We start from the raw sequence: 16,574 nt of genomic DNA, 5'->3' as shown, positions 1-16,574 counted from the left end.
CTACCCATTAAACAGAAGAACTTCACAGTTGATCTGACTTTTCTATTTAGAATAATCAACACCATCTCTCTGATACTGTTCAGGATTGCTAAAAGGTCTAATTGCTACCGTGCATTTATCTGTGCTCGAAGAAAACAGGAAAACATCTTCCTGAAGTTCTGATGTGAAGCACAGTTAGGATGTTGTTGTTCAGGAGTTAATGATATGCATTAAGTGATTTCAAATATTATTATTTATATCCTGCCTTTTTTCCTTTCAAGGGACTCAAGGTGGCTCATATAATTTTCCTCTCAATCTTATCCTCACAGCAACAGTCCTTTGCAGACTGTCAGGTCCTTCTGAACTTGATAGAATTGTTAGTAAATTCTGGGAGCCGACATAAGAATCCTGCAGTTTTTTGTGTTGAAGAATACCTAACCACCACCACCACCACCACCATGACGTTCAAAATTGAGTTAAGAAGGCAGTAATACTGGTGCAGAACTCCTGGTTTAGTTATCAACCAAAGAACTGAATCCCATTTTGGAGAAGTTTCAGGGATAGTGTTTCCAGTGGTAGGTTTGGCCAAATGGGAAAGGAGTAGGGAAAGGCAGAAGGATATGGCCAAAAAACACAGAAGGCCTTGGCCAACATATCATGAAGTTCTTGCTATTAGAAGCTAAGACTTAGGAGAGGCACTAAAAATATACAAAAGCTGGAAAACTGCTAAGTAAGGAAAAGGTCCAAATAAAGGAGTATGGGAATCTGAGGGAACCTAGGAGGGCAATATTTTTCCTCTAATCCTGAAAATTCTGCACACCTGTGCTATATCAATAAACCCATACAATCAAAATGTTTGGATGCAGTACCTTGACCTTTCAGGATATAGGTGAAGACGTTGCTTTTGTTTTTCTCTGTCAGTGTATTTTGCTTTTGTCTAAGTATCCTGTTGGAAGCACAGCTCTGTGTAAAGTCAAGAACATTTTGAAGAAGGTTGGAAATAGAGTCTAGATAGGGTTGTCATTCAGAGATGAGACAAATATTCTAAAATAGAGTGCCCCCTTTTGGAAAAAAAATAAGGTTGCCTGATTATTATCACATGTATCAAAGAATAGCTTCTCCCCTTTCCCCTTGCTGTACAATAGCCTTGATCTGCTACTCCTCTTCTTGCCTTTATGCTGAGTGCCACCTTGCTGGGTAAGCAGCAAAAATACTGCCAGTCTTAATTTCTTTACTTCATCTGAACTGTACAAATACAGCTGCTTTATTTGTGTAAGCCATCCTGAGGCTGTCACAAAGGACGGCATACAAATGTCTTAAATAAATGCTTTAACTGTATAGCACCCTCCCCCAGCCTGTTCCCTTAACTCAGACCTAGCCAGAAAGACAAATAGTCAAGAATACTAGGAGTTGTAGTCCAAAGCATCTGGAGAGCCCCATATTGACAGTCATGTAAGTGGCAAACATGTAATCACATTGCAAAAGAGTTTTTCATTTTAAGAGATTTCTTCCTCTGGAATCTTTAGATTGCAGTACATATAAGTTAAAAACTTCAGTTTGCAAAAACAAAAAAAGGTCAAAGCTTCACGTTTGTTGAACTCAGTTTCCACAACAGTGCAAGGAGTTTCCATACTGTGCATTATGTTGTTGTTTTTTTTCCAATGTCAGTCTTTTGGAGCCAGGAAAAACAGGAAAGCCCGGGGTGGGGGGGGGGGGGACTTGGTAAAAGTTCAAGGGTTTTCTTCCTCTTGACCAAATTAGCTGAAGTTTATTGTGGTTAAATTTGTTGGAAAGCATTTAAGTATCTTGTTTGTTACTTTACAGAGTTTATCAAGGAATCTGTGTAAATCATTTACATTGTCAGCTAGCAATGCTGTATCATTTGTATATCAGACATTATTGATACATTATAGTAATGGTATCATTAACTTTGGTTCTGTTATTTGAATCAGGGGGTGCTTCTTGAAAGATATTCTTGGAGTACCAGTTAAAAAATAGTAGTGAAGGTATACATCCTTATACTCTTCATATTTCTGTATATTCTGTCATCTGATCTTTACCTTTCACTACACCTTTTTTTTTCTTGCCAGACATTCTCCTACCCTTTTCTCTTATTTGGAGCTACCTTTTCTTTTTAAACTGATTTTCATTGCACTCATTTTCAGCATTTGTGAACTGAGAATAATTTTGTGTTTAACTTATTTGTAAAATGAATGAATATAGAAGTCTACAATCATGTCATACTTTTCTCTGTAAAATTAAATTCAAAATACTTACAGATAAGTTTTAAAATAATTATATAACTTTGTCAACAGAAGCATATCATTAACCCTTTCAAAAAATACAGAATCAAAAATAAAGTAAGAACAATCTAACAGTACATCAACAGAAAAAAGACACTCATAGGCAGCTTCACCCTGCTCTAAAAGTTTTCTAAATAATTAAGGTTTTTTTACTTTCTCCTTGAATGCATATACCTCCCAGCTGGCGTGGGCATCACTGAAAGATCTTGCTTTTGACAAATCTCTCCTGTGCTTCCCTCAGGACCTCAGCACAGGACTCTGGGTTGAGTCCTTGAGGACTGTACACAAGGAAAGCCAATTCCAGAATCCTTATTCCAAGCTGTGTAGGTATTTATTAGTAAGAACTAGAACCTTGAATTTGAAACAGTTTGGGAAGCTTACAGGCAACCAGTACAGATTGCTCACTCGTCTCTGGGATTCTTTGCATCATGTCTGATCCCAGCCAGAAATCTGCTGGCAGTGTTTTGCATCAACTGAAGTTTCCAAGTATGAAAAGCATTTTATTATTGTTAAGATATGTAATAATCCCTGTTTTAAAGGCTATTTATGAAATAAGAGAGATAGAACTGTTTGGTTGTAGTGCTGTGGTCTAGAACCTGAATCTATTCTTCTTAGATCATGGAATTAATTTTTAAGCTTTGTTTTACAGAGACAATTGCCACTCTTACCTTCATTTAATAAATAGTATATTCTGTTTACATTGTTTAAGTACCAAGACACTTTCAAGGGCAGGATACAAAAATTTCAAATAAATAAGTATTTATACATATTGTAAGAAATGGTAAGTATTTATTATTAGAAGGGGGCTATTGATATAAAAAGAATTCTGAGAAGATTTCCCTGTCATATTGACCTAAATGTTCTGCATTTCATTGTTAGTAAAATCACTGTCATCTTTCTGCTTGAATCCTGAGGATCATGGCAGTTGTTGAATAGCTGTTAACATCCCCCTCTTGATAAGATGCTTGAACAGGCAATAGCTGCATTTCTAGGAGTTCTTAGATGAGTCTCATAATCGGGATCCATTTCAGTCTGGTTTCAGGCCTGGTTTTACTATAGAGGTTGTCTTGGTCAAGCTGACACATAGCAGGAGGACAGAAATGTGACTCTGCTAATTTTACTGGATCTCTCAGTGGATTTTGATAACTGTTACCTTCTAGGTAGGCTCTCTGGTTTGGGAGTTAAAGGTGTGTTGTTATGGAGGGCTAATACTAGAAGGTGCTTCTGTAGGACTCCTGTTTAGCTCCGTGGTAGGATTGAATCTTGTCTCTATGCTTTAACATTTGTATTAAACAGCTGGAAAAGGTAATTCATGCATTTGGGGTGAGTTACTGTTGGGATGCGGATGTTTCTCTTTTCAGCAGATTCAGCTGAGGCACTAGTTCAGATGGTGAACTAGTGCTTAGATTGAGCAATGTGTTGGATAAAAACCAATCAAGTCAAACTCAGTCTTGACAAGATGCAGGTTCTTGGTGATTTGTCTATTCAATGACAATGTTCTTTGTATATAGGGTGGGATTCCCTCAAAGGGCTAACTTCATAGGCTGGAAATATTCTAGTTTTATAACTGGAAGCCAGGATACCTTTTTATGTCAAACAGTGTCTGTCATCAGTTTTTGCTGGTGCACCAGCTGTAGCCTCTTCTCTGCAGAGATAGTCTGGGTGCAGTTAGCGATCCTCTGGTAGTGCCTCTGGTTGACTATTGCAATGCCTTTGAAGACCATCTGGAAACGACAGTTCAAATTACAGCATGCTGGCTGAGACTTATTAGTGTGGTTGTATCTCACTGGTATTGAAAGAATGTTGCTGGCTCTCTCATGGTTTCTGAGCTTCCCTTCAAAGTGTTGTACAGTTTAAAATTCCAGTACTTAAAGTTATGCCCTTTTGTACAGCAACCTGAACATGTATTGAGGTCATTCTTGGAGACTCCTTCAGGTACCTCTCACCAATGTTGTCCATTTGTAGTCTAGCCAAGATCTTTTTATTCTACTAGGCTTCTTACCATATGTAAAGTTCACTTTTAAAATATAACATGGTGGGATCTTCTTTGTTTTTGTATTTTATTTTGTCTTTGTAAACTGCCCTTGATTCTCTGCTAAATTTGGCACATACATTTTTGAAAATAACAGCAGGGTGAGTGGAGGGGAGAGTACCAAATTGGAGATTGCTTGAAGTACAATGTTTTGACCTTGAATTCCCTTACAAAGCATCAGGCTGTACTGCAATATATATATCATTTTTATCTTCAAAAGGTAGGTTAGGCTGAGTGAGTGACTTGTGATAGGGAATTTGTGAACTGCACAGATAAACTGACTTTCAGAACTATATATCCTGCTTGAATACATGCATGCACAAATATTTGCTATCGACCCTGGACCCAAGAAGGAACTGGGATGCCAGTGGCAGTTTTAAAATACAGCCACTATTTATAAGATCTGCAACATATATATGCATATGCATATATAAAACTTGGATAGGAAAAAGCCCAATACAGACTCAAACAAAGTCTTTCCAGTCCACTGACTCAACAAATGGACTGAGACCTAAAGAACTGCAATAGTCATATGTCTGACTTCTTCGTAGATTCCCAGATGTGATGAAGAGATTAAGGGATCCCTTCCTTCCATAGACAGGACAGTTTACAAAAATAAGCTGCCCTATCCCAGAATACATCCCAAAGCTTAAGTCTCAGTAAGTTGACCTTTGAATCACATCAGTCATTATGTGGTGATGTGGTGATGCCATGAACTATTTTCCATTTCTATTACTGGAACCCACAAGCCGTGACAAACTGGTGATATCTGTAGGTTGACTGGCTTTCAATTGCCTCCTACTGTTGCAGACCTCCCATTAACTCTGTCACAAAGTAACAGAAGAAAAAGGTATGTGCAAAAACCATTACACAAAAGGCTGTGAAAACCCTAAAGGCAATCAGGAGCTGGGAAGTGCATTTTCCCCTTCCCTTCTAAATATTAAAAGCAGTATTATACTATGTCAGTCTGAAAGCCTGAGACTTGGAGCTGACCTATGAAAGGAGAAAAAATTGCAGGGTGAGCTGAGAGGATCCAAGCTATTCCCTGGTGTCAATATTGTACCTAATTTGAATCACTGTGTAAAGCCTAAGAACCAGTGTGGTGTAGCATTTATAGTATTGGACTGAGACGTGGGAGATCTGAGTTCTATTTCCACTCAGCTTTAAAGCTCAGACTTTGGGCAAGTCACTGACTCTCAGCCTTACTTACCTCACAAGACAGACAAAATCAAGAGGAAGAGGAGAAGTATGTATGCTGCTTTGAGTTCCTGGTAGGAAAAATGGTGGGACATATATAAAAAATCCAACCCTTAGAAAAGCCCACCCAGTCACAAGAGGGAAAGGGAGTGTGTTTGGCTATGAGTTTTATCCCTTCTTCTAACAATCTGATGTTAGCCTTGAGCCAATTTAACTAATTGCTAGAGGAGAGGAAAAGTATTGTCAGAATTAGAATATCTTGCCTAACTTGAATCACTGTGTAAAACTGGACTACTTTCAGCCAGTGAGGCTTATGTGTTCAAGAAGTTGTTCAGAGTTTTCATACTCTTGATTTTTACCCCTGGGTATTATTTCAGTAGATATAGAAATACTCTCCCCCTTGGCGGTAGTGTCTGCATATTTCTGTGGTAAACAAAATACAACGGAGGGCATATGTGTGGTAGTAACATTAGTTTTAAAAGGCACTCATTGTGAAATCTTGCCTATTCCAAATGTTTGAACAGTGTTCTGCTGAATCTCTGGTTTGCTAAGCTGATGGTTGCTGAATATGACCAATTGGTAAATCACTGCAGTTCTTCCTGCTTAAGGGGTGGGGTGTTCAGAAATTGAAAGTATGACAATTTCATTGTAGGACAGGGAGACCCAAGCTCTAAAATTTTGTCTAAAGCGGGGTAAGCAATGTGTGACCTTTCAGAGGTTTTGAGTTACAGCTCCCATGATCCCTCACCAACAGCTGTCTAGAACATGACCGATAGGAACATATTTTATTTATTTATTTATTTATTTAGGATATTTGTATGCCATCCTTTGAGAGAGTTTTAGGCCAGAAGTTCCTCAGATCTGGAACATACTGTAGTTATAAGTTGTTCTGCCCCCTTCCTGCAATCCTAGCCATGGAATGTAGTTTAGGCTGCTTTTGGTATTCTCCCATTTGTCCTTGCTTTGGTTTTTACTGTGTCAGGGGCCTCCTCCCTATTTGGACTAGTTAGAATTTTGAATAAATTCCATGAGTGCCAACACCAAATTGCTGACAAGGGTGTTGCTCACTTACAAAATGGTTGTTGTGGTGGATGTAGCCAGTAACAAAGCACTCATTTCACATAAAGCCAAAGTGTTATGGCTGAAGGGTAAGTCACTTGGCCAAGTTCATGAGCACATGGCAGGTTGTGGGAACTGAGCCCTAGAAGAAAGCTTCACTCCTTTCACCACTTTTAGTCCTCAGTGATGTACGAGTATGAAGGAAAATGGTGGTTTTTAAAAAGATTCTGAATGCATTGGGTGTGGGAGACGGAGGGAGGGGTGTGTTTATACCAGTCTTCTTGAAACTGGTGCCTCCAGATGTCATGGACTATAATTCCCATTATCCCCATTCTGCATGGTTATTGCTAGCTGAGAATGATGGAAGCAAACCCACACAGTACCAGGATGGGAAGGTTGGTACATGGTATTAAAAACTGTGTTTTCAAAGTATATGTGTTTTTAGTAGATTCAATCTCCTATTAAGCATTGTACCATTCACACTTGTTTTCCTTCCACCTTTACCGCTGTTTTGGGAGGGAATTCAAGGTAATGTCTTTAAAGATGGTTTCTGCTGAAATACCATTGACGGGCCAATTTCAAAAGGACACAACCTCTCCCTCTTGAAAACTAAGGATGCCATAGGTTTGATACAAAAGGTGGTTTTTTTTTAGTTTTGTTTTTTGATGTGCTCAGGATTTTTGCCAAGTTAGGGGCCTTCAGAAGATCTCTTTTCACCATTTTAAAGATGCCCATTTTAAAGGAAAGGTTATACTGTGGTGCTCCTTCCATCTCTAAAATGAATGAATGAATGAATGAAATTGCTCAAGAAACTGCCATATATATCATATTACTAACACAGTGGGTTTTTGCATTCAAAAACACATTCAGTCACTAATCTTATATCATCCTCTCTGATTTTGCAGTTGGGGAATGGCGGTCAACGTGTATTCTACCTCTATAACCCAAGAGACTATGAGCAGACATGATATCATTGCATGGGTGAATGACATAGTAGCTTTAAACTACACAAAAGTTGAACAACTGTGTTCAGGTAAGACACAACTTTGGAGATCTGTATTTATCAGTGACATTGCAGTAACATATCAAAACATATTTGAACACTTTCTTTGTATCAGCCATATGTATTTCTATTTCAGCTTCTGTCTTGTTTCTTTGAAATATGTCATTAGCTGCCTAAATATCACATGTTTTGCACAATTGACTTTTCCGTAATGTATGGAACTTGGAGGTGGGAAAGGGATCATAAATTCACATAGTGTCTTTCCATTGCCATTTTGATTTGTAGTGTAAGATGTGTTACATTACAACAGGGGTTGGCAACCTTTAACACTCAAAGAGCCATTTGGACCCATTTCCCACACAAAAGAAAACACCGGGAGCCGCAAAACCCTTTTGGCATCTAAAATGAAGATAACACTGCATATATCGTTTTCTACCTTAATGCTATGTATATCTTCATTGTGATTTAGCTGCAGCTCTTGTTCAATCACTAAAAACTATTATTTTTAATCTTACATTATAAACTAGTAGGATTCTTTTCGTATATTTTGAATAGGAGAACAGCTTTCTGCAGAGTCAAAGTCAGTGCTAAAGGGCTGCATGCATTAAACAACAAACCCCATAAGTTCGTCAGCAGTAAAAGCAAATGAATCTACCCACTTATCATTAAACGTTTGGTTTTCTTCAGAAACTTTTCTTCAATTTATCCCTGGTTGGCCTAGCGGGGGAAGTTGCAGATATAGGTGTGTTTAGTGACTGATTAGCAGATAAATAGTCAAGTGCTTTGAATTGTGACAGGTCCCAAGCGCAGCTTTTATCATTCAGAGGAAGGAGATTACATTTGGACAAAGAGAATCTTTTCAATCTTTTCAGCAGCGTTAGTGGTTAGTGTAACATGAGAGCCTGCAGGAAGCTTGTTCCATTCTTTCCCTGCAATGTTGCAATTTACTTGACCTGCTAGCACAGCATTCCTGAGTGGATGCCTCATCATCACCTGTTGGTATTAGTAACTCGGAGCCTCAGTTGCAGATCGGTTGCTGTGCCGCATATTTTGGGCAACGGAGCCGCCGCAGAGGGATTCAAGAGCTACGTGTGGCTCCAGAGCCGCGGGTTGCCGACCCCTGCACTAGAAGAATTCACATGTTGATTTCACCCACAAGAAGGTTTATGATTGGTTGACTGATATATAGAGGGGTTTAGGTTTTCCCAAGAATCTTGAGAATGGGTTTCAGGGCTCATAAATGGTGGTGTCTGATCATTTGGACTTGATTTACGGTGGCTGTGTACCAGACCCCCTTCTGCAACTGTCATGACTAATAATTTATTCAATGTTCCATATCAACCGTAATACCTAAAAACTTCTAACCATCTTCGATGGGTAGAGTTGCTTGACTGGTATGGTTAGCAGCTATTCTTAATATGGTCCAGCTCTCTGCAAGAAACATAATGTTTGTGGCTAAACTATTTTCAGTGACCTTTGTGGATAGAAATTTTTAGACTTTCTCTGACAGGCTCAGGAACAACCATGGTAGCTGTTGCACCTATGCGAATAAGGGAGTTTTTGAAGGGAGTCTTTAAAATGGTCAGGTTATGAAAATTGATACATTTTGTGTTAAGTCAAAAGTTAAATTCATCTCACAAGCATCCTACATGCAGCAGCAAGTTCCCTTTTGTGAAGTAGTTTGGAGAATAACTTTAAAACATTGAAATAAGTCAGGCGTGTAAGGAGCTGTGATACTGTAACTCTTTTTGATGCAAGCTCAAATTAATAAAATCTACCAAGGCATTCAAGTTGCCTTGCAGTTATTTTAATGGACACATAAGGATAGTTACATGGAATGAGATGAAACACAATGTTTTTGTACTGCTTAAGGTCTTCCTAATGTATACATAACTGATCACTTATTTTCCTTCATGTGTGACATTTCCTGAAACTGCTTACATTATAATATGTTAATAGACACTTTTAATAAACTGTGCAGATGGTGCATCCTAGGAGAATAGAAATATAGTGAAAAGTAGTATTCGCTTTATATGTGTTCTCTGGTGGTTGCAAGGAAAAGAAAGTATCAGTTCTCATGTTGTGGGTACAGTTTGTTTATGATTACTGTTTATCATGGTGTCTGTTGAGGCAGGCTCTGAAAGCAGAACACCTCGACATGGGAGTGTTGAGGAAGCAGGAACAAAGTAAATAATTCACTCTAAACCATATGATTTCCCTGACTTATTTGGAGGTTTAAGCCACTGCTTACTTTCTGAACTTTAATTGGCATAAGCCATGGTTTGCTTATGCCATTATTAGTGATGTCTGAATTGGGCCATTGTTGTTAGCATTCACCAGCCAGATAATATCAGTGAACTTTTAAAACACTTTGTCTTCTGGGTATAAAATTAGTGTGTGGCACAGTATGAATGGGCTGTTATAGAAATTGTGAATTAATGAATGTAGTTGGATAATTTCAAATGAGGTGCAGTGTATTGCAGATGATGCCATGTAGTGTCCTCTACTAGCTTTGATGGGATGTTACAGGTTCTGGTAAGTGGAGATGATGCTTTGGCTTTGGAAGGAACAGTAATGTAAGGCACTGCAACAACCTGAGATGAGGACCCGTGAAACTGAGCCTTCCTGTGGCTCTGTTGGATGTGAATGTTTCTGTACCCTGCAACATAGATCTGTTGCTCGATCAAAGTCTAGTTGGCAAGAATGTCTGGCTGAGTTAGTTCAGTCTCAGATATATTGTTTGGTTTTTATCTTGATCAATAAAGTTGAAAATAGAATCTTTTTTAATTAAACACTTGGGTCTGCATCTTTGGATCATAAGATGATGCCTCCATGATCTTTTAGGTGCTTGACACAATGAGTTAGGCGCCTTTCTATTATTCTTGGTGGGGTCTTTTTCATTGTCTTTTAATGTTATTTTATGCTATTTTAAAATAATTCTTGTTATTTTTTTTTATTTATTGGGTTTTTATTGGGGGTTTTTGTACTTCATTGTAAACCACTCAGAGAGCTTTAGCTATGGGTGGTATATCACTGAAATAAATATGATGACAACGACGATGATGATCCCATAATTTGGTGAGGATTTGTCACTTTGATAGACTTTATGCATATAAAGGCATTGGTTTTATATGCCTTTATATGCATAGGCATGAGTTTCTCTTGTATTGTTGAATGGGATAAATAGTACTTTTGCGGGTTTTGTCTCCCCATTTCATGCTTTTTAAAAAATTATTTTGGGATCACAAACATTTTCTTAGAATTTTAATAACTTACCCTTTCCAAATCCTACTGATTTTATTTTGTTTTTATTTCTGACATATCTAGGTCAGCTTCTCTCTTCTGTTCTTACATTGAAAGAAATATTATGGGCTGCAGACTTGAAGAGAAGCCTGAGCCTTGTTCAGCCTCAAAGGTTGTCTACTTTCTTACAGTGTTTCTTTTAACAATTCTCTGAAATGACATTTGAATGAGTAGTTGTGCCATTTTTGTGTATGATTAAACTACACATGATTGCAATATAAATTAACAACTTAAGGTCCTAGCCCTGTTGATGCATAACGACAAGCCAGTACTTCTGACTTTAAAAACCACGGTGTGAACAAGTAGCATGCTCACGCATGCACCCTTCTTTTTCCTGCTTAACCCCTCCCTGTGCGTAATTTATTAAGCAGAGCAGGTCCAGGGTGTGGGGGAGGGGGATAGCTTGGATTTATGTCTGTACCTAGGATTATGGTCTATTGCCCTAGAAAAGCAGAATCATAAAGCAGCTTTTAACCCAGTTTGCTTATGAGTCCTGGCATGTTTGGGTGCCATAAACAATAATCCCAGTTTCAAGTGTCATCCTGCATTATCTACCCACTCATGTAGTGGTGGTAGTAATAGTGGTAAGAGTTCAAGGTTGCAACACAATATTAAATACACACACACACATACACACACACACTTGCATGAATGGAGGGGTGTACTAGGAGCAGATAGCTTGAATGTATGAGCATAGCTTCCTTCATATTGTGGCTTAGTAAACCAGTATTTGGGCTCATCGTCACATATGCATGCAGCCAGTATTCTGGAATTACAGTCAGCTGAAGCGTATTTTCCTGTTGCACACTGTAAAAATCAAAACATTAGGGTATGAAGTCAGACTTCAGAGTTCACCTCCATGTTTCTGCAGGACTCACCATTTTGGACCCAGCTGTATCTGAAGTGATAGAATAATTCGGTCACATCTGATTCAGAGATATGATATAAAAACTTGTCCCCAGTGGAATCTTTTAAAAAGGAGACGAGGCCAGAGTACTAAATTTATCTAGAGATGGATCGAGTTGATTATATGCTTTTCGGTGCCAGGTCAAGACCTTTTTATTTAATCAATATTTTAAAGTTAGTTAATTTCAATGTTATATTTATTTATTTAATCCATTTTAACTATGTTATTTTATACTGTCATGGTATAGCCAATTTATTTATTTGTTTAGGATTGGTAGGTTTTGATGTTTGTAAACCACCCAGAGAGCCCCCTGGGCTACTAGGGTGGTATATAAATGCAAATAATAAATAAATAAATAAACCCTGTGAATCTGGTGAAGAGCTAAAAGAGGCATTTATTTATTTATTTTTCATTGCTCTCAAATGTGTTCCACTGTACAGCTAGAGAATCACTAGCCTAATAGTACAAAAGAGAGAGTTCAAGAAGACAGGCTGAAAATGCCGTTTTCAAGACTGCAGCATAAGGAAGCTGCCTTATCTCTTCCCTAATAGCTCAGTATTGCCTAAGGATCTTCTGCATGTTGCAACACATGTGCTCTAGCACTGAGACATGAGCCTTCCCAATTTGTTACTAGTTGCAGTCCTCTTAGCTGATTCAGTTTGGCCAAATATTATCGCATGCAGGTTCTTCATGAAAAGCAGGCACACATTTTCAATGTATAGGCTTAATGTCTACAGTTTACTGCTCATTAGAATGTATTGCAACAAATGAGTGTGCAAATTTGAACACTACTGGTTTTCTTTTTACAGAATCCCATCTCAAGTCTAAAGCTGTTCTTATAGTAGCAGGCTTTTAGCAGCCATATTGTGCCAGAGTTTTCACTCATTTTGCCCTGACACATTCAGCCCACATATATAAACCACACTCAGCCTGACACATATATAAACCACCAATCAGTGGAGGTAGGTTAGAGGGTGGAGGAAGAGAACTAGAAAGCATCCACACTGTATTACAGCTACTTTGTGGGGTGGGGGATGTGTACTCCAACATGAGTCTAGTACAAATGACTGGAGGTCCAGTTGGGACTATTTGATAAGGAAAATAAACCCACTCAGCATTGAGAGCTTTATCAAAACGTTTCACAATGAATATAAATAACAATGGGATGGGATTAACATAATATGGTCACTATGGCTGTTGCCAAATTCCAGATGAAGATTTTGTACTTATTCTAAACCTACAACATTATTCTGCAGATGTTACACAGAAAAATTGAAAGTTTGAATCCATTCTTGGGGGAAAGTTATCTGAACATTATCATCAGTTGGAGCCCCTGTTCACCAGACTGGCGCAAATTAATACAGTGCCTTCCCTGTTACTGTTAAGGAAAGGGGCCAGGTTCAAGACAGCACTCTCCCAACTCCTTTAGTAGGAATGAATTCTGCACAACCCTTAAAATCAGGACTGAAATGTAACAGTGGCTAATGCAACTATGCTTCAAAACCATAGCTTAAGGTGGTTTTCCTATCCAAGTTAAGATGAAACTCGTATAACATCTGCACTGCACTGCACTGCACTGCACTGCACTGGTCCTCACATTCCTATATCACTAATTGATTGTGAGGACCAGAGACCATTCTACAGGGTGTTTCATAAAGTACGCATTTTTAAAAAATGCAATAAATCAGCCAAAATCAAAGCAAAATTCAAAATTTTTATTTAATTTCATTCAACATATACTTCAATTTAATCATGAAAAATGATATCGATCATATGTCCACCTCCACTTTCTCTGCAGGCAGTCATCCAATCGTTGAAATTAACGATAACTCTTTCGCAGACATCCCTGTCGATTTCGCCGATTACCCATACGGTTTCGACTGGGCGATTTTCTGGTTGCAACTGACCCAGATTCTTTGAATTTCTGTACTAACCTCGAAACTGTTGTTGCAGTAGGGGCATTGTCACGTCCAAAGATTGCACAGAGTTTACGGACAGTCTCTGCATAGCACTCCCCGTTTTTGTAATGAGTTTTCACAATAAGAATGTGTTGCTCAATACTGAACCGCTCCATGGCTACTAAATGGAAAAACAACAAATGGTCTTCTAATTGGAGTGATAATAGATAACGAAAATGATAGGAACAGTGCTCACAATCTTCAGACAAAAAAATACAGTGCAATTCAAAAACTGCATACTTTATGAAACACCCTGTAGATGAAAAATAGCATTCTGCAACCTCCAGATATCTCCAAGGCTGCACTGAGGTCTGAAGCCGACTAACTGTTTTTACTTTGGAACATTAGTAAGATAGAATAAGACAGAATGACTAGCCAGCTGTATGCAGACCACTCAGTGATTCTCTGCGCTTCTTGAACTGCTGAGCTGTTTTAATTTGGTCTTTTATCCTCCCCCTCCCCAATTTTTTCATTTAAAAGAGTGTTCTTTGAAGCATTTCCAGTCTTCATGCAATGTAACAGTAACTCCCATAAAATATCTGCATTTTTAAAAGACTTCAAAGAGCAAGAGGATGTGGGAAGTATTGCAGTATTCAGGGGCATTTTCTTAGAGTTAACTGTGAACTACACAACAAGTCAGATTAATGGATTGTATAAAATGTTACAGTATTGTGAAATTTGGAAATGGGTTGCCAACCAATCAGAAGAAAAATGCCCTGGCTCGTTTGGGTGTTTGGTTTCCCGTTTCTGGAAAAAAAGAAAAGAAAAGAAATCAGTTATTCTATCCCTGTCCAATCTTCCTTTTTAAAATAAGTTTTAATTTTTAAAAATTAGCATATGCATTCATACTGGGTCAAGAAGAGTCTGCATGTGTGAGTGTGCATGCATATGTATACATAGTTCTGTACTGATTTCATTAGGTAGCCTTAAACCTGCTGCATGCTCCTAAACTGCTTGGGTGGGGGCAAAAGGGACCCATCCCTGAAGACCCTAGGGCAAGAGGGCCTTCATTAGTGAATTGCTGTTTGCTCTGTGCCAACCATGTTTAGAGCTTGATGGTCTGAGCTCATGAAAACTGAAAGCAATATCAGTGTCTGTTAGGTTGCAATCTGGAACAAGTTTGGGGTACAAACAGAATCAAGACAGGAAATCTGCTTATGATGGGTTGTGATTCCCTAATTTCTGCCCATAGTCATTTGAGGAGAGGGTGCTTGCATGTTTGATTGTCCACGATTCAGTATTGTGTAAACTATGTGCAATACACATTACATGTGTACGGTGTGAACATGTACAGTATGTGAGAAATGCAAATAGCCATCTTGTATTGCATTACATGCAACTGTTGGTAGTAAGCAGGAATCTGAATAGCAGATTGTTTATTTCTTGCTTTGTGCCACCTGCAAAATTGGAAGAAGAGGATGGACAGACAGGCTGGTATGAGGAGAAACCACACTGTACTGTGTCTCTGAGACTTGAGCATGTCTCTACCTCTAGCTTACCTACTTCACGAGCAGGAGATAAGTGATTATGGCCCAGTTTAAGCAGCAATGGAGAATGTGTGTGAATACACATCAGCGGATGAATGAATAAATAAATCATCTCTGCTTGTGTTGTTCTGTGGGTCACAACAATGTGGTAACTGCTGAGGATCTGCAGAGCAAAATACCTTCCATACTCTCAAGCAGGATACCATGGCTAGAAACTTTGAACAAATTATCTTGAGTACATTGTGACTGCTAGTGTCATGCCCACATGCTTAAGCCACATAATGGGTGGTTTTTCCTATTCTGTTTACTGATGATGATGAAATCTGGTATAATGTAAGCCAGGGTGTCCACCATGAAGCCAATGTGCAGAGGTGGGCAGGGTGAGGGAGAATTGTGAGTTCATGGCACTTCTCTGAGGCATGGAAGCCATGAACAATTGTTCATTATTTATTATGAAGCCAGAGACAATTGTCTAGATGGGGCTGTTGGGCACAATATCTTGCTGTAATATAGCAAGCATAGATAGAAGAAACCAATCCCTAAACTGCATGTTTTAGCTGAAGAACTTCATGTTTGTAAACTTGCAAGGAAAGGCGGCTAAGCAAGTGCAGCTGATCAGCTGAGATCTAAATAAGAATGGAAATATTTTTCCAGCATCTTATGTTCTAATCTGTGCCTCCATTTTCACTGAAAATTCAAATAGAGTAAAGCTTATTCATTTGAGGATTTCCCACTGAAGCGCTTCTAAACTTCATAAATATGTGCAGAACCCAGCCCTTTTGCCTGGAGACTGAAAATTCATTTCCTGATGAGAATATGAACACACCCAGAGCTAAGAATTTTAGGACTTTTGAGTGTATGGAAAGAGTTTGCAGCTTTCATTTGCGCAAGGGCAGTGTTAGTAGAGCTACAGGCTAAATTTAGATACCACAGAAGTGAGATCATCAGGCAAATAACTATTAATACAGGTTGTCAGAAAGCACAGAGGATTCTATGCTGCATTCAGTGTACTTTGTGATGACAAGTGCACTCTTAGGACTGAAGAGACTATGGGTACTGCAGTTTCTCAGAGTAGCTATATTTGCTTAGCTTAGGCATCCTGGGTGTCTCCTTTAAAAGGAATGAATGATATTATGCCAGCTAACATGTAACTTCTCTACATAAAAAAAAGTTACACTGTAGTTTCCTAAACTGAGAGCAAAATATTGAAGTAACACCCATTGTGACTAGGTGAGTATGGATCATGGAGTGAGTGACCTAGGATGCATTACTAAGGCTCGGAACCAGTGCTGTATGAATGGAAGTCTATGTCCACTGTGGCACTGTCTCCTCTCCTCTTCTCCCCT

The 16,574-nt window shown here is 38.7% G+C and overlaps 1 protein-coding gene across 7 annotated transcripts in view; it reads left to right on the top strand.

Moving 5' to 3' along the window:
• The window catches only part of MAPRE2 (microtubule associated protein RP/EB family member 2), a 114,231-nt gene that overhangs the window by 57,437 nt on the left and 40,220 nt on the right, over positions 1–16,574 (top strand). For all 7 annotated transcript variants that reach the window (XR_006414095.1, XM_044424178.1, XM_044424177.1 and 4 more), the window contains one exon: positions 7,476–7,603. Coding sequence is in view for 6 of the 7 variants with exons in the window: in XM_044424179.1 (XP_044280114.1) it covers positions 7,476–7,603 (128 nt within the window). In the remaining variant the exon portion in view is untranslated. The remainder of the gene's footprint in view (positions 1–7,475; positions 7,604–16,574) is intronic.

Source organism: Varanus komodoensis, unplaced genomic scaffold, assembly GCF_004798865.1.
Source record: "Varanus komodoensis strain SLA01 unplaced genomic scaffold, ASM479886v1 scaffold14_1, whole genome shotgun sequence".
NCBI classification, from domain to species: domain Eukaryota; kingdom Metazoa; phylum Chordata; class Lepidosauria; order Squamata; family Varanidae; genus Varanus; species Varanus komodoensis.
This window is presented reverse-complemented; position numbering and strand designations above follow the sequence as displayed.